A 23,597-nucleotide genomic window follows, 5' to 3' on the forward strand; every position below is an offset into this window, starting at 1 on the left:
ATGTCGAGAAATTGACAAGAGACAATGCTTTCTTGGCGTTTTTAATCCGTCATGGAGAAATCCTTAACTGTTCAGCCATACGGTTTAGGGGCATCTGTCGGTGAATGTATTGCTAACAAAAACGTCTTTCCAGCATAGTAGCAAATGTAACTTCTCGATTTGTTCACCTAGCCCCTCTGAATACAAGTATATGCATCTATTTTGAATCAAAATCATCTCCCGACAGCATTTATACATTGTTATTAACATTGTAATAAATGCGTGATCTATTTTACGCTTAAATCTATTGATATCGTACTTTCTGCGGTTTGAATTATCCCTGTGGCACCCTCTCAGTACTGCTATTTCGGTCGTAGCTTTTTTTTATCACCGGCGTTCCTCATATATGTTACTGACCACACTGGACGTTTGCTTCAGATCATGTCATTACCAACTACGTAAACTTTTGTTAGCAGATATATATTTTCACTATCGACTTGATTTTCAGGTAACCTTACTTCACTAAATTGTCCCTTTAACATCGCCATGTAATACTGGATTGTATTTTATAGTTACATTGTAAAGATCATCTGTATTTATGCTTAATATGTACATTATGTCTATGTACTTCTTGTCTTTATAGGGTCGAGCGATGCAAGTTGCAAAACAATACGGACGCAAAACAATTGTTGAGATCTTAAAGAATTGGCAAGATAAACAGGTATCAATAACATTTACCCGATCTTATTTTCTCTGTCACGTGATAACCTGAAATGGAAATTATGCATGCAAACTTAAATAATGATAATTCACGACCCTTTGACAAGTTTCATACTTTTGTCTTCTGAAATTTAATTCCTTAAATATCTCTTTATTCAAGGACAGGATTATTCGATCCGAATTCATTGCAATGACAAACATATATTGGATATTAAATCTGCATTGAATGTAGTCAAAATCTAAATAATCTAGGTGCAATTTCAATGTGAGATTAAACGGGTATGTTAAACATATGTTTATGATAACCAATGCCAACTCTGGGATCTTTGACATGTAATGAATTGGTATCAGATTAACGTTTACTCATACATATGTACCATCAACATTACCTGTAGCCAAAACGATGTCAAATATAACGTAGTCCCTCATACACTTATAAATAGTGACTTCATGTATGTAGACACAGTTACATTCATATTCTCCATTCAACGCTATTACAGACTATCATTCAATTATTGACTTTATGGAAGTTTGGCAACAAATTTTGACTCATAATCAGAGTTGTTATGAGGGATGTTCGTTTTGTTTTTGTAGCATTTAAAATGTGAGAGTGGCTTAATAATATATGCCTGTCAATGATAGGTGTAAAATAAGTTTCAGATATCCTAACTTCCCCCTAAATGAACATGTCTAAGTCTTCTTGTATTATGATGCTAGAATGGTTCTCTACTGCTATTGTTCCTATTGCATTACTGAACTTAATCGCTGAGTTATACGACAGAAAGATGTGTGAACATTGAAATATCAGAATTTCACTGCTTTCAGATGCTGTTCATATGCAATATGAATGTCAAATGCATTACAAGAAAATGACATGAACTGCGTTATGTCATTTTCCTGTAATGCAATTGGCATTCTTACTGCTTATGAACTGCACCTGAAATAATACTTATATGAGACTAACGTCGACTTTATGATATTAAGCACTACGTTATTAAAGTAGTATTATTGAGATAGAAGTGGTAAATAGCTATTTCAAAATCTGGAAAACCCATATAAGTATATTTGTAAGAGCATACATATTAAAGAAATAACAGCATACATAGGTAAAGAACTACCAAATTTCAAAATTAATGCATAATAACTTAAATGGGTCATCAATAATATGGAAACATTTCAGATTGGATCGACTGGGTATGAACTGACGCAAGAAACCGTTCCCTTGACGCTCGATCCAAAATGCAAAGCCAAAACAGGTAATGGTTAGATCATGTGACATTTCAATTTATGTTTTCGATTGATCCTACTCATATTTCAGTAGGAAGAGCGATAATTATGTGTTGCCCCCCACGTAAGAACAAACATTCAAGTTTTGTCAAGATGGGAACAACCTACAAACTATATGTAACAAATGATGAACGATACTATTGATCATCATCTAAGCCGACCCTAGTCGAACTAGAAAAGGGTCGATCCCACTTTGATCAAAATGGATGCGCTTATACAGACAATGAGGACGCTGAGCTTTGAATAGAGAGTCAGTATCGGTGACTTCATGCATGCGTAATTGTATGAAATGAAATTGTGATCTGTTGATACATAAATAGGCATATTCAACTACATTCAAGTTTCTATGTTACTTTTCAAAAGTGTTTGATACAAATGGTTTTGTACCAGAACGCCGGACCAGGAACAAAATATTTTTGATTTTCTTTTGTAATTTGTGTTCATATGGGATTTCGATGGGGTAATAGTGAAAGTGTAAAGAAATAGGTTGAACGGAATCGTAAAATCGAGACAAGGATAAGATATTATTTACCTGGATTATGTTACTAATTCATGAATATCAAGTTAATTGATGAGACATAAACTATTATTTCAGATCCTGAGTGGATCGTAGAAATCGCAAAGAAGCAAAACATCGAGGACTTCAAAATGTTGGAAAAGGAGTTCACTGCAAATGAGATCAACTCGTTTGGCGTACCTCATATTGTAGCTGTGTATGGCTCCTCAGAAATGATCGATTGCATGATGGAATGGAAGGGAATCGAATGGAATGAACAATGTAAAATATCTGAGAACATATTTGGGGAGTCGTTAATAGGATTAGGAGTCAGCAAAGCCACAGCATTATATGTAGCAACCTATATGGATAAAACAGATATAGCACGCTCGTTGATCAAATGCGCTCGAGAAGACACCATTAGATACTGTTTTCAAAACCTTGACCTGAGTATCCAAATGGAAGAAGTCTTCATGTTAAATATAGCCGAGAAAGTGAAACAGAAGCACTCTGAACTTAAGCCTGCAGTTATTACAGGTCATCGCGTTGAAGATGAAAAACGCGAACGAGTGTTCATTGTGTATTCAAAACATGTAGGTGAAGCTACCCAATACCAACTTGATGGTATAGGTTTGGTCATGATCCGGAATCCGTATTTGTTTGCAAGAGAAAATGGATGTAACACAGATGTACAGGTAAAAGTTTCGGATGAAGATTCCAAACGAGNCAGTTTCAGATGAAGATTCCAAACGAGCCCAAAAAGCAATATCGATCCATCGGGACAATCTTTGGAAAAACCATAGCAACTTAAACATTATAAGCGTTAGTCCTGTGATATACCGGAATAATGGTGCAGACATCATCAATAAAACATGTATCGTACTACACTGTAGTACAAAAGGTGTAGTACCACTGGGAGAACCTGAGTTCCCAACGCAGTTATACATAGGAGAGGACGATTCGATAGATGTTGATGTGCATGAAGGCTATTTCAAACGTGGTGCATATAGTTCACTACCAAGTAATGTCCCCCATACCCGTCTCAAAATGGGTTGTAATATTGGACGACTCACCCCAGAGTATGACGCACATGGAAATCCCCTCCAAAACATTAGTGGCACACAAGGTCCATTTGTTGCGTTCAATAACAAGATCGGCTTTCTTACTTGCGCTCACGTACTGTTTGATATCCCCATGACCAAACAATCTGTGGATTTCCAACATACTGGGAACACTAAAATTGAAGTCGTACAACCTTCCGTGGATGCAACAACGTCCAATGGAGTAGCATGTGGACATGTTTACAGAGCAATTTTCAATCCACAACTAATACCAAGCGTTGATGTCGCTGTCGTGGAATTGACTGACTTTAATAGGATCCCCAGTAAAGGCCAATTCTCCAACGCTTACCGCAGTAGCTATTTGGATGCAGGTATGTATTTCCAGAGTACGAATTTGTTTACATCTGAATTCATAAAATGTAATGTATTTAGTTCTAACAAATGACCTTTAATAACTGCGTCTCGTTTGTCTGAAGTACACTCAGTATTCAAGTCACCGCGCATAAGATTCCGTTTAGAATGAAATGAAAGTGTTTTAATTCGCGAGACTCAAATGCATATTATTCCGTTCACAACTGAACATTCTTTCTCAAATTTTTATTAAGACTTTTGTCAATTTATGTTTACCTTGTTTTATTTATTTTTTCATGTATATATATTTCCATGAATGATGTAACCGTGTGAAGCAAATTACCATTAAACATATATTGTGCGCATTTGGTATGATATCTGAACATGTTGTTACATTCATTTTACACTTTATCAACTATACACATTTATTAAATACCACGGTGTTGTTTTATTTCAGGGTTCGCCGAGCTTCCAGAGTACAACAGTGGATCAGTTCAGACTGATTTGCAACAAATCTCTTCATCACAAACACTGGTCAAATTTGGCAGCTCCAGTGACGTCACCAGGGGAACACTTCGCGTTTGTGGAGTGGATGTAAGACAGATGACGACACCGCTTGGTTTGCCTAGAGATAGAGGACAGGCCCAAATGATCAACCAGTATCAAGTGTGCGGTTCTTATCCAAGCCTGCAATTTTTCCTGGACGGTGATTCGGGTTCAGCAGTATTTATGAACACGCCTAAAACTAATGATTTACAATTAATCGGAATGGCTATAGGATGTACGTATGTGGAAAAAAGTCCATTCTTTGCAGCAGTTGTAACACCTATTGATGCTATATTGAGTGCGCTAGGTCCACAATATAGCATTGCCTCGTTTTCGTGATTAAATATCTCCAACATTCCTTCCTGCAATTTGTTTTGCTAGGACAGTAAATCACGTTCAAATCAATATTTATTCGTTACATTTTGTGAGTGTTTGACCGCTTACTATCAAATTTAACAGTCTATGTTTCCATTGAGTTATTATGGAATATTACTACATTTTATGTATGCAATCTGCAGTTTATGTATATTTTCTTTAGGTTATGTACGTAATCTACATTTTGTGTATGTAATATTCAGTTTGTGTATTTAATATTCAGTGTGTATATTCTTAAGTTTGTGTATGTTACCTACTCTTTATGCAAATAATCTACTTTTCATGTAGGTTATATATAGTTTGTGCATATAACCTCAAATTTATGTATGTAATCTTCAGTTTATGTATATAATCTACAGTTTGTGTATGCTATCTACAGTTTATGTATATAATCTACAGTTTGTGTATGTAATATTCAGTTTGTGTATGCAATAGTCAGTTTGTGTATATAATCTGCAGTTGTTTATGTAATATTCAGTTTATGTATGTAATCTACGGTTTATGTGTGTAGTTTACAGTTTGTGTTTGTAATCGACAGTTTCTGTATGTAATATTCAGTTTGAGTATATAATCTCAGTTTTTTCAATATAATCTACAGTCTGTGTATGCAATCTACAGTTTGTGTATGTAATCTACAGTTTGTGTATGTAATCTACAGTTTGTGTATGGAATCCACGGTTTTATTTATATAATCTACAGTTTGTGTATATAATCTACAGTTGTTTATGTAATTTTCAGTTTATGTTTGTATTCTTAATATTGTGTATGTAACCAACTCTTTATGCAAATAATCTACTGTTCATGTATGGTATCTACAGTTTGTGTATATAATGTCCATTTTTTTTACATGTAATCTACAATTTGTGAATGCAATCTATAGTCCGTGCATATAATCTACAGTCTATGTATGTAATCTACAGTTTTTGTATGTAATATTCAGTTTGTGTATGTAATATTCAGTTTGTGTATGTAATATTCAGTTTGTGTATATAATCTGCAGTTATTTATATAATATTCAATTTATGTATGTAATCTACGGTTTATGACGTAATTTACAGTTTGTGTTTGTAATCTACAATTTCTGTATGTAATTTTCAGTTTGTGTATATAATCTACAGTTTGTGTATATAATCTACAGTTTGTGTATGCAATCTGCAGTTTGTGTATATACTGTAATTTACAGTTTGTGTATGAAATCTACAGTTTGTGAATGTAATCTACAGTTTGTGAATGTAATCTACAGTTTGTGTTTGCAATCTACAGTTTGTGTATGTAATCTACAGTTTGTGTATGTTATCTACAGTTTGTGTATGTTATCTACAGTTTGTGTATGTAATATTCATTTTGTGTTTGCAATCTACAGTTTGTGTATGTAATCTACAGTTTGTGTATGTATTTCACAGTTTTATTCATATAATCCAGTTTTATTTATATAATCTACAGTTTGTGTATGTAATATTCATTTTGTGTATATAATATTCATTTTGTGTTTGTAATCGACAGTTTGTGTATTTAATATTCAGTTTGTGTATATAATCTACAGTTTTTGAATATAACCTACAGTCTGTGTATGCAATCTACAGTTTGTGTATGTAATCTACAGTAGGTGTATGTAATCCACAGTTTAATTTATATAATCTACAGTTTGTGTATATAATCTACAGTTTGTGTATGGAATCCACAGTTTTATTTATATAATCTACAGTTTGTGTATATAACCTACAGTTGTTTATGTAATTTTCAGTTTATGTTTGTATTCTTAATATTGTGTATGTAACCAACTCTTTATGCAAATAATATACTGTTCATGTATGGTATCTACAGTTTGTGTATGTAATATTCAGTTTTTGTTTTTATTCTACAGTTTGTGTATGCAATGTTCAGTTTGTATATGTAATATTCAGTTTATGCTTGTAATCTACAGTTTGTGTATATTATATTCAGTTTATGTATGTATTCTTAAGTTTGTGTTTGTAATATTCTGTTTGAGCATGCAAGATTCAGTTGTTATATATAAACTACAGTTTTTATGTAATCTTCAGTTTATGTTTGTTTTCTAAAGTTTGTGTATGTAACCTACTCTTTTTGCAAATAATCTACCGTTCATGTATGTTATCTACAGTGTGTGTATGTAACTTACTCTTTACGCAAATAATCTTCTGTTCATGTATGTTATCTACAGTTTGTGTATACAATCTACAATTTATGTATGTTGTTTACAACATGTGTATGCTATCGGTATATGGATATTCGGTATCTTTGTATGTAATCTGCTTTTATTGATTGTAGTCTTCAGTTGAAATAAGAATTTTACAGTTTATTTCGTTACTCTATACATTATGAAATGTATTTAGGTTTTTTGAGAGTAATGAACAGCTTACATATGCAATTTATGAATGCTATTAACACTTTATATGAAACTTGCAGTTTGTGTTTGTAATTAAAAGTGTAAGTAGGTATTACACATATCTGTTTGTAATCTACAGTTTGTGTTAAGGTTCTACAATTGTTTATGTAATCTATAGATTATGTAGGTAACCTTCAATCTATACTGTAATCTATATTTAAGTTCACGTTTGTAGTTGTCAGGGTATGTAAGAAATGTACAGTGTGTGTTACAGCCATAATTATGTAGCTAAAGTAAGTAATATACAGTTGAAAGAAGTAATCTTTTGACTTTTATTTAATCGATGGTTTATGAACAGTTATGTGATTTACAGTGTATTTAAGTAATCTACAGTCTCTGTTTGTAATCTAGAGTACACATGAGTAATATGTAGTCTTGTATTTAATCCGTAGCTTATCCATATATTTATGTAATTTACATTGTGTGTTAGTACTCGTGAGTTTATGTAAAGTTTTTTTTGTTTTTAATTTACTCTTTATGCTAGTAAGCTATATCTGGTTTTACAATCTTTATTTTATGTAGGTTACCTAAGGTTTATGCAAATATCTGTATTTGGTATTTAGTTAATAATTTACACCAGAAGCTGATAGAATTATCATTCCGTATTACTGGTGTTTTTTCATTAATATTAGAGATTATACTATGATAATTGAGATCATATAAAATGCCGCGACAAATCAAAGTCTTTAAAATTGGTATTTGTTATTACCTGCTTAACATTCAGCAATTAGGGAAATGGCATCAATTGGTTCACCCATTACAAGACTACGTTTATTCATGTCAGATAATTCCGATGTTTGATAGGTTAAAATAACTTCAACACTGCAATTGTAGTCAAATCAAATATTAATTTTGGAAGCTTATTTGAGAGAAAAAAACATCCCATGCCCCATGTCCCATTAATGTTATCGATTGGATAACAATTTTGACACTTTTGAAGTTTTTAGAGTTTACTTGTATATCAATAAGAACTAGATATATTTCTAACATATTTCATTTATGAAATAATAGTATAATTAATCATTTATACTGATTTTCGATAACAATGCTGAATAATTGTTTGCACATTTAATAAAAATCTATTCATTCTACCATAATACTTATTTGTTTTTTGGTTTTACACAATATTAACAGTTATGGTCATTTAAGTACGTGGCATTATTTGGTGGTGGAGGAAAGACAGAGAAGACAGGGGAAAATATCTACCTACTGTCAATGACTGGTGATTGGATCACGTAAGCCCCACACCAGCAACCTAGCGATGGAGAGGAAGTGCTCATTGACGGTCAGCTGTCTTAACCAGTCGGCGATTGCGATCCCCTATTTTAAATACGTTATGTTATAAACATGTAATTAAAGTATTTATCTTTGAGGTTTAAAACTAAAGTAAGTTTCCAATACGAAGTCAACGGAGTTATCACTTTAACCTCGCCTTTAAAAGATTTTAAAATCTCCTTTGCACATTTTCACATCACAGTGTATCACCATGTCAAATTTCAGAAAGATAAGTCTTTTGAATTCTCAAATAATCTACAGAAAAGAACGTGTGGACGAACAAACAGCCAGACACTTTCATTACTTTAGGGCACATACATATCCGATGCAGGCTTAAAAATATTGTTGAAGATTGGTACCATGGTGGTTGTATTAGATGAACCAATGACATTATTTTGTATTTAAGACCTACAACAAGTTATACTTACTAATGTTGGATGCGTGTAGTTTAACTGTCTCTAAAACTTGTCATTTAGAGGAGCTATGATAACACTTTTCCAAGATGGCTGACAAAGTGGCTATAATGGACGACGCAGTGACCTTTTTTCCATTCGAGACCGATTACAAGGTATTCTTGTTAATATGGTGCAATGGTCATTTGTCCAAAGACCTTGGCCCATATTCACGAAACCATTCACATGCTTAGGCATATATTCTGTGCTCGACCCGACTTTTTTGTAACTCGCTTAAGTCATGCAAAACGATAAAAATGTATCTTTAACATTCGAAACAGCATCCAGGTTGAATGTTTTTCCAACATTCTTCCAAATTATTGATCAAATATTAAGTTCAAATTTATTTACCTCTGGTACAAGAAATTGGGCTTGAGCACAGGATTTGAGTTTGAACATGAAAACGGTTACATAAATTACATTCAGGAGGAATAGCAATAACAAAATGTAAGTTAATGGACAGACCCTTTGTTACCCCTAAGTTTTTATTAAACCTTGTTATAAGAACCACAATATTGTTTTGCATGACCTAATATTTCATTCCCGTTTGTCTGTTATAGTGTACTTTGTTACAGCACGTTGTTCTATTGTTCCGTTTCATTTGCTCACCTGTGCAAGTCATTTCCAGCTTTATTTATGCTTACGGCATATTCAATTTCTCACAAAAGAACCCCGACATCACGTTTTGCTTTTACTAAGATAAATGATAATCTTGGTTTGCCTTCTGAGACGATCTCACCTAGCTCTGATATAAGCAATACTAGATCGTCATCAACATCAAGGTGAACAAATCACCTACAGATCCATCAGGAAAATAGTTAAAGCTGTCCGAAGATAGAAATTCCATATCATCGCCAACTACCGCGCGACTGTGTACCAAGTTATTGTAATTTTTACCGTAAAAACAGTCGGCCGTTCTTCCATAATATTATAATATTATCTTTCCAATAAGAATTAGGGCGAATCGAATGTAAACAGATTTCCAAGGTTATAATGACACATTGTAGTTCCTATGGTGCTGTTATGCAAAATTCGTTGATGGCCACATACCGTTTAAAATTTAAGCTGCATAAAATTGAGTAATTTGCTACTCACCAAGGCGGCCGGGGTTCGATTCCGGGATCAAACGTGAAAAGGTATTCGGTCAACTGCCCGACCACTGGTGTTTTATCCGGCTACTCCGGTTTCCTTCCATAGTAACATCCCCGCGCGCTAACATTCGTTTATTTTTAATGAATTTTATTTCATTATTTCTGCAGTTTTTGGCATTGGCGGGCGGGGGCTATAAGTCTCTACTTCTAACTACTTTTTGTTTCTCAGTGCTATGTATTATTTTGCAATACTTTGTTTTGATAAGTTAAGAATGTTCTCTAAGAACTATACCTGTAGTGTTTCGTCCTGGTGAGGGTATAAGTCTGCCATTATGGCGACAGTTCTAGTGTTCTCTACCCCTAAACACCTTTTGTTTCCCAGAGCCTTCTCCGGCCACAGTTCTAGTGCCTCTACTTCTAAACACCTGTTGTTTCCCAGAGCCTTCTCTGGCCACAGTTCTAGTGTTCTCTACTTCTAAACACCTGTTGTTTCCCAGAACCTTCTCAGGCGACACCTCGGATTTGAACGTTCGCCCATGTGGAGAAGGCAGTGGGTTCTGTCCCCTTGCCGGGTTATACCAAAGACTTTAAAAACGGTAGTTGTTATTACCTCCTTAACGTTCAGCAGTGCAGGTAATAACAACTGGTTCACCCGTTGTATGTTTAAGGTCAGTGAAAATCGGCATCAGATCCGTTTTATCACAAGGAGGCAAGTTCACCAACATACGTGTACTCTGCCTTCAGCACACATAATACACATATGCACGCATACATAACACACAGGAGGCGCATTTATAAGTGGTCTTAGCTGGTGACAGGACGTTAAACCCTATAAATACGAACAACAAAATCCGTCACACAAAAATCATAAAAAAAAAAAACTATTTCAGAAAATAAATACTTTATTATGGTTATCATATATTTGTACAATCATCGCTTGCCATGCAATATTAGTACACATGATGGTTTCCCAACGTATGCCAATCATATAATTATTGCGACAAAATATTTAAGCAGAAATCCATTCTGTAATTCAAACAGTATACCAGGTTTTGTTCACGTGGTTTAAACATTGCGGAATTGTTCTATATAGACTTTACATATTATTCTACGTTTTGTAAATATTGAACTTGTATAATTATTTGCAAACATTAGTATGTAAAACTGGCACTAAATGTCGTATTATAGTGAACTGTTCTATGTTATCCTGGTCTAATACATGTGTATCATTGAATATTAGCTGTATAACAAGTAAGTCAGCCAAAAACCTGGTCTAATACATGTGTATCATTGACTATTAGCTGTATAACAAGTAAGTAAGATAAATATCCTGGTCTAATACATGTGTATCATTGAATATTAGCTGTATAACAAGTAAGTCAGCCAAATATCCTGGTCTAATACATGTGTATCATTGATTATTAGCTGTATAACAAGTAAGTCAGCCAAATATCCTGGTCTAATACATGTGTATCATGCACTCATCCTTATCTAAGATGTGTACATCCTACACACACATAATGTACTGAGATTGTGAAGGCAATACATTTCTTAATGTGTAGGTAATACATTGACGCTTAAGTAGTGAACCCATTATACATTTACATGCGTATATTATATACATATGAACTTATATATGTAGGTTTGGTTTGTGAATATATATAAACATATATGCGTAGGTTTGGTTTGTGAATATATATGAACTTATATACGTAGATAATACACACAACGACTTGTATGCGTAGGTGATACACACCACAGACTATTTGCGAAGGAAATACACACATTATATATATTTATCTGCGTAGGTAATACACACATTATATATATTTATCTGCGTAGGTAATACACACATTATATATATTTATCTGCGAAAGAAAAACACACATTATATATTTATTAGCGTAGGTAATACACACATTATATATTTATCTGCGTAGGTAATACACACATAATATATTTATCTGCGTAGGTAATACACACATAGACTTATATGTGTAGGTGATCTAAAAGGTTTGAGATGTTTGTTCGTAGGCAATACACACATTGACTTATGTGCGTAAGTAATACACGCATTTTTGACGTGTATGCGTATAAAACAGGCATACGAATACGCGCATAATGAACTAAGAGGCGTAGGTAAAACATTAAATAAATGACACATCATGGAATTTTACCACAGGTAGTACACATACTTTAGCCATATATGTACACATATATATAATAGACTTGTATCGCAGGTAATACACATGCTATAGACTTATGTGCGTAGGTAAAACACAAATTATATTGACTCGTACGCGTAGGTAGAACCAAAATTAGATAGACTTGTATGCGTGGGTAACACCAACATTGTATAGACTTGTATACGTGGGTAAAACCAACATTATATAGACTTGCATGCGTAGGTTAAAACAAATTGTATTGACTTGTATGCGTAGGTAGAACCAACATTATACAGACTTGTATGCGTGGGTAAAACCAACAGTATATAAACTTATATGCGTGGATCTTGTGATCCGGATGTAGTAATTTTAACCATATTTTGGACCGAACACGTCGTAAGTGTATTCCCGCTTTTGAAATAAAGTTTAATGGAATATTTTTCTATCTTAAGGATATAACAGCGACTTTTTCAACCCTAAGAGTGTTTTTTTGGTTGTCTAGCCCGAAGCACTGTCAATGATTTGACAACCAAAGTATCACCCAAAGAGTTAGAAACATCGCTGTTAATCCTGGAGGTAAGGGATGATCATTTTTCTCCTGTCATGTTATTTGAGTCAAAACTCAACCGAAATTTATTTGAAATTTTACAAAAAGCACACTCCTTATGGTTTGCATGCTTAGCACGTGTTTTTTTGCAGCAGGCTTTGGATCTGTATCTTGCCTTTATTACTTACTCTGTTGTTTTTGTTGGTGTCTCTCCAGGCATATTTCATCATATGACCAAAGGTGTTGCGAGGACATTAACCCCCCAAATATACTCCTCTTAGATGTGTCAAGCTGGTATTCCCCTCGCAAAAAGGGAGATTACTCTTGTGATGGTGGTATTAGGTCTGCCTTCATCACTATAGAGAAAGAAGGTACACCCATCCTTAATTGGGAATTAATTAATTAATTGTTATAATTTAACAATAGGACCACGTCATCATTTTTTTCGCGTTTTATGATACAATGATGATGACGAGGGGCATTGTATTCGTTATAATAACTTCATTTATTATTAATCACGTCTTTGTGAAGTCGACAGGAAATTTTAGCCCTCGAGACTTTACTGAACCTCTAAAATATTACCCCGAGGATTGTAAGTCTGTCTAAATCACACAGTAGTAACATGTTTAATATTTCTAGTTTTCTCATCTGGAGATCCTTTGTCGCCTTATGAATGATGTCCTTGTCCGCCGCCTGGACATCAAGTAGTACAGTCTGTCTAAATCTTGATCCTGTGGTCAGTAGATCTCGGTTTCCAATGACTGTCGCCCTTACTACCCATATAAGCTGACCACTGTTGCTGGTCGAAGGGTAGTGTCCGGCTACACCGCTGACCAGTACCGTTATGAGGCACACTGCTACACTTACATGTCAGACGTAACCTGTAAATGGCAACATTATATTTTATATAACATAAGTGATGAAAACTCTACATATTCAGCAAAGTCCCCATCAGATCCACGTAACATATATGATGAAAAACTCTACATAGTCAGTTAAGTCCACATCAGATCTGCGTTACATCAATGATGGAAACTGTACATATTCAGCAAAGTCAACATCATATCCACGTGACATAAATGATGAAAACTCTACATGATGCAAAGTCAACATCAGATCCTTAAAACATCAATGATGGAAACGCTACATATTCAGCAAAGTCCTCATCAGCTCCAAGTAACATAAATGGTTGAAGTTTTACATATTCAGCAAAGTCAACATCAGATCTGCGTTACATAAATGATGGAAACTGCACATATTCAGCAAAGTCAACATCATATCAGGCCTCATTGCCTAGCAGATACGCCACATTACCGTCTCCAGCACACACTACACACAGACATTACACACACGGAAGCACGTGTTCTAATGTCGAAAAAAAATATGTTTTGCTTTGTTGTCTAAATCAGTTATGTATAATCTAAAATTATCTATTCGGATAGCATACCAACTTATTCAGGCTGTTTTAAAAATAGGTTTTTTTCAATGAGATCCAAGAGATCTTAGAATCTTGCTGGTTAATATGCAATGTCATTGTGTTTGATCATTCAGGTAATTATCTTTGTTATGCCATCGGTAATGACCTTAACTATAAAACCAAACTATAAACTCTACATGTATGACTTTTCTGAAAAATGAACGTAACACACACATATGTATGTAGCATACCAAACAGTTATTACACTGCATCATACAGCGGTATTGTCTTTCTAGGATTCATCGGTAATGCTAGGTGCCAAAAGTTGAACACCCAAATTATGCATTAGGCTCTGCTATTGAATAACGACGTCTGATGTTGTACAATCAGTTCAGTGTTATGGAAGCTTTCCCGTTTGATGTGATATCAATATAACCGACTAACTAGGACTGTTTGAAGTCAATAAGCGTTTTTGCTGTCAAGATGAATGTTTGTTTGGGAGTTAACTCTTAAAGTTGTTGTAAGAGAATATCAAGACTTTATTAGTTGGGTGACTATTATTTCATAACTGCGGTAAATGTTATAAGATGGGTATTGAGGTAGTCATAATTGTCATAAAACAGGTTAAATTTAAAATATTCGTTGACATTTATTGATTATATGTGACTTTTATTGATATTCTAGGTTAAATATAGAATTTGGTAAGAAGACTACAAGGGGCTGGTAGTGAGATGTTAGGTAACTATTAGTGCATTGTGTTGTCTAATCCTAAAGCATTTAGGGTAACAGCAACAAGTGGTTTCCTCGTTGTCGGTAGGAGTGTCCTGCTGGGTGTCTTTGGCAGTATGTTTCAGTGAGGTAGCCCTATACAGTCGACATCAGTTCCGCGCTATCATAAGGAGACAAAGACGAACATAACGCAGACTCCCAAAACACACAAGCATACACTACACGCATGCATCTTGCACAAAGAGGAGGCCGTCCTTAAATGACCATAGCTGTTGATAGGACTTTAAACAATACTAAACTAAACCAAACCAAGTTTACCCATTGTTATTGTAATGTGACTTGGCGGAATACTGCATTTAGCGTCTTCGGCCTAGTATTTTACGCTCTTAAAAGACTTCAGCTGGGACATTGACTCTAATAAAACCAAACAGAAGTCAGAGTTTGGTAGCGAGATACTTGTCATGCTAAAGGTTTAGTAGTAATATGCTTAGTATGGCCTCGTATTGGCGATTAATAATTTCAATTGTCGATGGACCGAAAACAATTCCAGAACGAAACAATCGTTGTCATGTTTGATATAAATGTCACAGTTCGTAGAGACGTGACCATTATTGTCATGCTAGTGGTATTTACGATATTTTGTTAGTCAGGTTAAAAGAACGATCATTCTGTTATTAAAGCTATTGGATTTGAAAATGAGGTACCATGAAACATGTCGGACTTAAGCCATCCGTCAAGGAAGAATAGTAGGGAAATAAAATGAAAATATTAATTTTAAAGACAAATATTTTGATGTGCAATTCTAACATATATAACAATGAATATATTATTTCATATCCTGACCAGCCTTGTACAACAAAACTAATTTACGATCTTGAAAATAGACAAAACGCATCAGCTAGCGATTCATTTACTGAATTCCAGTCCTAGATACCATTACCCATGAACAACACATTGTCTTTATACAATACTTACCTGTATACCGTCATCTGTCCCATATTGATCTTATAGGGGTTAAACGTCTCCAGACTTTGAAATGTGGTTTTGGAATGGTCATCTGAGTGCGCATGACCGGAAGCCTGTAGACATTCTTGAATGACCACATGTTGGTATTTGTCGTGGTCAAGACCGTAGTATTTACCTATAATAAAAGGAGCTGGGCTATGAACGTTGCTATTAATAGCATGCGAAGTTATTGACTCATAGAAGTATACGATGTAGATGCACTGTATAACGAACTTGGATTTGGGTGCTTTATTGAGAAGATGTCCTGTCGATTTTAACTAGAACCAAATTTACATTATAACAGATGGAGTTAAGATTTACATTTTATGAAACTAAAATGTCAAACCTACTTGTCGGACTGAATCGTATTTTCTCCTTGTCTAGTTTTTCATCGATACACTTTTGGTCGGTTGGAAGGATGACTTGTGTTTTGGCAGGGAAGAACCAATATGTCGCGAACACAAAGTCCATGGAATGGTTAAAGTCTGGGTGGTTCCGAGATAACGTTGTAGGAGCAAGAGTTCCGGTGGACAATAGTCTCTGAAGCCCATCCTCATCGTGTGGTCCAATATGGCGCCGTTTCCGTTTCCGATGACTATTTGTCTTTTTATCGGAATTGAATATGTTTTCCGAATGAAATCTATCACTTACTTTCTTTCCAGATTCTTTTTTATTTAAAGTATTTCTAGTTATTCGTCTATGCCGCATATGTTCAATTGTATCCAACGTTCTCCTAGGTGGTTGTCTATTGTTTACCTTACCACGTGACCTGTAGCGTGTTGGTGAGTGGTCGTAACCAGTGTAACCGTTTCTATAAGGTTTCTGATAATAGGGATTTTCTGAATCATCTGTATAATCATCGCCTGCGACATTCTGTATGACGTCACTGATATCATCGTACATAGTTGGTTCCATGTAACTTCCTGTTTGTTCCCTGACAGCAGCTGACGGTAACGAGGCTGGTCTGTAAGGGGAGTTAACTGGTGGTCCTTTCTTTGAAGCTGTTCTCAGGCTTTGGTGATCGGACTGTGGGTTGTAAATGTACTCTCCTTCCTTTTGTCTGAGCATCTCTGCATCCTTGACCAATAAAGAAACAACCAATATTTCATTACTTCGGTATACACCAGATAGAACGTGTGCTTCTTCCCAATAACAGTGTTTCAAAATATATGAAATTCATGAATTTCTACCTTTCATTAAACGATAGGAAACTCCATCTGTCCACATTTCAAATGTTGTGACATAAAATTAAAACAGGAGAACTCCCGTCTATACATTTTAGATGGACGCGGAGAATTCCGATTATTAAGTATAAATGGTGGAATCGTTGTCTACATCACACAAGCAGGCATTCGTTTTGTTGATTGAGATTCTCCTGTGATTAATAATTAATAATGGCCGCTTGCTTTGTTGATGGGCCGTTCAGAATTAAAAAATAACATTTTTCCGTGTTTACAATTATATTTGTTGGTAAATTTGTTGGTATGCATTTTCCCGTGATTACAATTATAGTTGTTGGTAAGTAGTTTGCCCATGTTTACAATTACATTTGTTGGTAGGTATTGGCCCGTGTTTACGTTTTATTGTTTGGTGGAGATCCCCTCGTGCCTACTTTATAGGTGTAGATAAGTATCGCCTCGTGTTTACGTTTCATTGTTTGGTGGAGATTCCCTCGTGCCTACTTTAAAGGTGTAGATAAGTATCGCCTCGTGTTTACGTATTGTTGTTTTGTGGAGATCCCCTCGTGCCTACTTTATATGTGAAGTTAAGTATCGCCTCGTGTTTACGTTTCATTGTTTGGTGGAGATCCCCTCGTGCCTACTTTATATGTGTAGATAGGTATCGCCTCGTATTTACGTTTCATTGTCTGGTGGAGATCCCCTCGTGCCTACTTTATAGTGTAGATAAGTATCGCCTTGTGTTTACGTTTTATTGTTTGGTGAAGATCCCCTCGTGCCTACTCTATATGTGTAGATAAGTATCGCCTCGTATTTACGTTTAATTGTCTGGTGGAGATCCCCTCGTGCCTACTTTATAGGTGTAGATAAGTATCGCCTCGTATTTACGTTTTATTGTTTGGTGAAGATCCCCTCGTGCCTACTTTATTTTGTAGATAAGTATCGCCTCGTGTTAACGTATTGTTGTTTTGTGGGGATCCCCTCGTGCCTACCTTATTTTGTAGATAAGTATCGCCTCGGGGTTACGTGTCATTGTTTGGTGGAGAAGATAAGTATCGCCTCGGGGTTACGTGTCATTGTTTGGTGGAGATCACCTCGTGCCTACTTTATAGGGGTAGATAAGTATTGTCTCGTGTTTACGTGTCATTGTGTGGTGGAGATCCCCTCGTGCCTACTTTATAGGTGTAGATAGGTATCGCCTCGTGTTTACGTTTTATTGTTTGGTAGAGATCCCCTCGTGCCTACTTTATAGGTGTAGATAAGTATCGCCTCGTGTTTACGTATTGTTGTTTTGTGGAGATCCCCTCGTGCCTACTTTATAGGTGTAGATAAGTATCGTCTCGTGTTTACGTTTCATTGTTTGGTGGAGATCCTCTCGTGCCTACTTTATAGGTGTAGATAAGTACGTCCATGTTTACGTTTTATTGTTTGGTGGAGATCTCCTCGTGCCTACTTTATAGGTGTTGATAAGTATCGTCTCGTGCTTACGTTTCATTGTTTGGTGGAGCTCCTCTCGTGCCTACTTTATAGGTGTTGATAAGTATCGTCTCGTGTTTACGTTTTATTGTCTGGTGGAGATCCCCCCGTGCCTCCTTTAAAGGTGTAGATAAGTATCCCATCGTGTTTACGTTTTATTGTTTGGGGGAGGTCCCCTCGTGCCTACTTTATAGGTGTTGATAAGTATCGTCTCGTGTTTACGTTTTATTGTCTGGGGGAGATCCCCTCGTGCCTACTGTATAGGTGTAGATAAGTATCGCCTCGTGTTTACATGTCATTGTTTGGTGGAGATCCCTTCGTGCCTACTTTATAGGTGTTGATAAGTATCGTCTCGTGCTTACGTTTCATTGTTTGGTGGGGATCCTCTCGTGCCTACTTTATAGGTGTTGATAAGTATCGTCTCGTGTTTACGTTTTATTGTTTGGGGGAGATCCCCTCGTGCCTACTCTATAGGTGTAGATAAGTATCGTCTCGTGCTTACGTTTCATTGTTTGGTGGAGAGCCTCTCGTGCCTACTTTATAGGTGTTGATAAGTATCGTCTCGTGTTTACGTTTTATTGTCTGGTGGAGATCCCCTCGGGCCTACTTTAAAGGTGTAGATAAGTATCCCATCGTGTTTACGTTTTATTCTTTGGTGGAGATCCCCTCGTGCATACGTTATAGGTGTAGATAAGTATCGTCTCGTGCTTACGTTTCATTGTTTGGTGGAGATTCCCTCGTGCCTACTATATAGGTGTAGATAAGTATCGCTTCGTATTTACGTTTCATTGTTTGGTGGGGATCCTCTCGTGCCTACTTTATAGGTGTTGATAAGTATCGTCTCGTGTTTACGTTTCATTGTTTGGTGGGGATCCTCTCGTGCCTACTTTATAGGTGTAGATAAGTAAGTCCATGTTTACGTTTTATTGTTTGGGGGAGGTCCCCTCGTGCCTACTTTATATGTGTAGATAAGTATCGCCTCGTGTTTACGTTTTATTGTCTGGTGGAGATCCCCTCGTGCCTACTTTAAAGGTGTAGATAAGTATCCCATCGTGTTTACGTTTTATTGTTTGGTGGAGATCCCCTCGTGCCTACTGTATAGGTGTAGATAAGTATCGCCTCGTGTTTGTTTCCAAATATGCAAGTTAATGAAGAGTATCGACAAGTTTTATGTCGCCATTAGAATCTCGCAGGGAAATGTGTTGTTTCTTTGTTTGATATATGATTTTTATTATGCTAATTAAAGTACCTTGTGGTTTTCTTGTCACTACCTGAGTTCTCGATGTGATGGCTTGACGTTACTTGGATTCGACTCTGATTTACATGGCGGTTGTCATTGATAAAGCAGAGGTCGCTACCCCCTTGGATTACCCGGTCTTAGTATCCTTGTACTTTTCCAAGGGCCTCCAAATAAATTTTCTTTTGTTGATATTTTTCTTTAGTTTTTTTTATCGATTTCGAGTTAGAATTATGGTTTTTGATGACATTTCGGTATTCTCTTGTTGTTCGTATACTTGTTGGAAAGTATTGCCCCATGTTTACAGTTTATTTGTTAATGAGTGTTGTCCCTTATTCACTTTATATGTATTGACGAAGATTTCCCCCTCTTACCTTATATTTGTTCAATGGTCTTTCCATATCCGACTGTCGTGATTCTTCCTCCAGCTCCATGTAGCTCTCTAGCTGTTCCGGATGTGACCGTAGATAATCTAGCGCCTCCGCGGACGTGTTGATCCATTTACTCCTTTCTATATCCTTCCGCTCATCTATAACAACAACAACGTATATGGACGAGTAACGAAGATGCTATTAGAGGTTTGATCATTTGCCTGCGAATATGTTCCAGTGATAAAACCGATTTTATGGTATAAATTCATTATAAACTTTGATAATTATAAGATAACCCCGAGAATATAATGTGAAGATCGTGTTTCGGTTACTTACCGGAGTAGTATACTTGATGGCCGGGTGATTTAATATTCCGACTCAGCGCCAGAATTTTACTATAACCCTTCGTTTTAAACCGGAGTCGGCAGAAGTCGGCCCGGGATTGCTCGTGAACGTTCGTACCTAATTGAGAAAGAAATAGTTTACAATATGTAATGCGCTGATTTTTTTTCCGTCTCTGAAAATCTTGAACCTTGAACGTGCAAATGATGAACTCTCATAGCCTGTAACATTTCCATCAGCTCGTATCAACTTTCCTTATTCAGATGTTTTATACGGAACTCCCATAGTTCGGATATCCATAATATGGAACGTAGATGCAGCGAATATGATAAAAAAAACAGATCGTGAAGGTAGGACAAAGTAACCCTCCACGTTTACTAATAATACAGAATGTCGAAGATCGAGCATACTTTATCTATATAGAATAAAATAAAATGATATGCCTGCTGTATACCACTGGATGATCCTATGAGGCGATTTATATTAGGAGTTACTATTGGGTCTTCTATTAAACGGACATTGAGAAACAGAAAACAATCCTTTATTTTTTTCTATCTTAATTTCTGTTTTTCTTTTCGGCGGTGTTTCAGTAGGTACATCCGGTTAGCCGTTGTCAGAATATTGTGACCGGATGGAGTGTCGTGCAACTGTGTCAACGTTTTATACATATACACATACACAATATACGTTCTAAGAATACCTATTACTGAAAGTAGTTGTAAGTCGTAAACACGTACACTCTTACCCTCTATGAATTTAAATTGGCCTCCTTCTCCTTCGTGCCCCAGACAGTCCGACATCCAGTAGAGAAATACGTCATTTCCGGTCCCCTCGATGCTGACGGTGAGAGGTGAAGCCTGAGCCCCTATTGTATCCCACAACGACCGTTCCAGAAGGGGTTTCCCCGTCCGACCGTCCAGTATTGTTGTCTGTAACACGTAATAGTAAATCACACATACAAGATTGATTTACTACAAATTAACATACACCTGTAAAACATGGGAACGTATCTAGCACATGTACAGCAAAACCTCGTTATAGTGCCAACATTTATACAGAGAAATCATGGCATTTTGAAGGGGTTTGGGGATAAATAGAGGGAACTGAGTAAGGAATTCTTGAGAAAACAACGAAAAGGACCTTAAGATAAATTGGCGGTAACCGAGGTAGAAAATAAAACGAGGGGCATGGTATCGAGGTTTTACTGTACTACAGTTCACTTGCAAACCAGACATACGGGAAGGTATCTCGTACTGCCATCCAGGTGTAGGTTATACATACGGGGGTTGGTTCTACCATTTACATGCGAATTAACCATACAATAATTTGTCTGACACTTCTCTTAATGTGACAATCGTACATACAGTTTTCAGGGGTTTGATTGGTTCTTCCATTTACGTGAAGAGCATACATACGATTTTATTATGTTTTGTCTGGTACAAATATTTACGTGAAACTGTTACATTCAGGAATTATAAAATAATACCATTCACGTGAAAGTCATTAGAGGATTGTATGTTATGATTAGTTTCTATACGTAATTCATGCTAATTATCATTGTACAATTTACCACTACTTTGTGTGTCTTTTCAGACCGTGTTCATTGCTGAATAAACATATTTAAAGTAAACGGAACAGAGTCCCATTTATGAACACGGTCGGAATACTGAACCCCATCATTGCCACATCACCACAATGCCAGCTGTAGCCTGCCCTATCACAGACTGCGACTATGTCACGGATGACCTGGATGCCACTATCGTCGCGGCACTCATCACGGCTCACTCCGCTGTACACATACCCAAACGAGAACACGCTGCTAAAGTTGAGAAAGTTAAGCGACCCACGCTCAGTGCCGCAGGATCTAGCGAGGAATGGGCATATTTCCAATCTCGGTGGTCGGACTATGTCAGTGCCACGAAAATCACTGGACGCGATAAAGTAATCCAGCTACTGGAATGCTGTGACGAGCCATTACGGAAAGACTTGACTCGATCAGCCGGTGGCAGCCTCGCTGACAAAACAATAGATGAGGTTTTAGCTGCAATTAAAAAGCTCGCAGTACGTGAGGAAAACAATATGGTTGCAAGAGTGACGCTACATAATATGCGACAGGATCGTGATGAAACTGTCCGGAGTTACGGTGCTAGACTTAAAGGACAGGCCGGTATATGAAAGTTTGTGATTAAGTGCACCGGATGTACAGCCGACGTCAATTACACTGACGCTATCATGCGTGACGTACTNTGGTGAGCCTGTCACTTGGTGCCATAGAATGGTTATTTGTGCGAAAAAGAATGGTACACCTCGGCGCACTGTTGACTTCCAACCCTTAAATGCACATGCCACTCGCGAGACTCATCACACCCCTTCGCCATTCCACCAAGCCCGGTCTATTCCACATGGAAAGAAGAAGACATTATTTGATGCATGGAACGGTTATCACAGTGTACCCATCTGCAAAGAGGACAGACACTTGACCACGTTCATTACTCCTTGGGGGAGGTACCGTTACAAAACTGTACCCCAAGGCTACATTGCATCGGGCAACGGATACACCAGGCGCTATGACGAGCTTGTTTTGGACATCCCCAACAAAACCAAATGTGTCGACGATGTTCTTCTATGGTCAGACACTGTTGAAGAAAGCTTCTTACAGGCAGTCCAGTGGCTTGACATATGCGGCCGTAACGGTATAACGCTGAACCCTGACAAATTTGTATTTGCAGAGGACACACTCGAATTCGCTGGGTTTGAAATAACCAACGATAGTGTACGACCTTCACAGAAATACCTACGCGCCATCCTGGATTTTCCGACACCCAGGAACATCACAGATGTGCGGTCATGGTCTGGACTAGTCAATCAGGTGTCATATGCCTTCAGTATGACTGAGAATATGCTTCCTTTCCGTCAGATGCTCAAACCAGATCAACCGTTTCAGTGGACTGAATATCTCCAACGACTTTTTGAGGAATCTAAAATTGTCATTGCCAACGAGATTGAGCAGGGTGTACGGATTTTCGACCCAAGTAAATTGACGTGTCTTGCGACAGACTGGTCAAAGACTGGCATTGGATTTTGGTTGCT

General features: G+C 36.7%; 3 protein-coding genes across 4 annotated transcripts in view; 2 read left to right on the top strand and 1 right to left on the bottom strand.

Moving 5' to 3' along the window:
- The window catches only part of LOC110459491 (ankyrin repeat domain-containing protein 17-like), a 93,429-nt gene extending 90,207 nt beyond the window's left edge, over positions 1–3,222 (top strand). Inside the window, exons 26-28 of the mRNA XM_021511772.1 lie at positions 623–700; positions 1,880–1,955; positions 2,582–3,222. Of these exons, the coding sequence (XP_021367447.1) occupies positions 623–700; positions 1,880–1,955; positions 2,582–3,222 (795 nt within the window). The remainder of the gene's footprint in view (positions 1–622; positions 701–1,879; positions 1,956–2,581) is intronic.
- LOC110459492 lies at positions 3,216–6,151 on the top strand. Its single transcript, XM_021511773.1, has 2 exons — positions 3,216–3,914; positions 4,352–6,151. Exons 1-2 carry the CDS (start codon positions 3,530–3,532, stop codon positions 4,777–4,779), a joined length of 813 nt encoding a protein of 270 aa, XP_021367448.1. The 5' UTR covers positions 3,216–3,529; the 3' UTR covers positions 4,780–6,151.
- A 7,179-nt stretch (positions 6,152–13,330) lies between these two features.
- The window catches only part of LOC110459495, a 40,091-nt gene continuing 29,824 nt past the window's right edge, over positions 13,331–23,597 (bottom strand). For both annotated transcript variants that reach the window (XM_021511777.1, XM_021511778.1), the window contains exons 8-13: positions 21,253–21,436; positions 20,502–20,627; positions 20,169–20,323; positions 16,254–16,980; positions 15,874–16,039; positions 13,331–13,633 (exon numbers count right to left, since the gene is read on the bottom strand). In XM_021511777.1, the coding sequence (XP_021367452.1) occupies positions 13,471–13,633; positions 15,874–16,039; positions 16,254–16,980; positions 20,169–20,323; positions 20,502–20,627; positions 21,253–21,436 (1,521 nt within the window). In that variant the 3' untranslated portion in view covers positions 13,331–13,470. The remainder of the gene's footprint in view (positions 13,634–15,873; positions 16,040–16,253; positions 16,981–20,168; positions 20,324–20,501; positions 20,628–21,252; positions 21,437–23,597) is intronic.

The sequence above is a fragment of the Mizuhopecten yessoensis genome, unplaced genomic scaffold, assembly GCF_002113885.1.
Source record: "Mizuhopecten yessoensis strain PY_sf001 unplaced genomic scaffold, ASM211388v2 scaffold10087, whole genome shotgun sequence".
In the NCBI taxonomy this organism is placed as follows: Eukaryota; Metazoa; Mollusca; class Bivalvia; order Pectinida; family Pectinidae; genus Mizuhopecten; species Mizuhopecten yessoensis.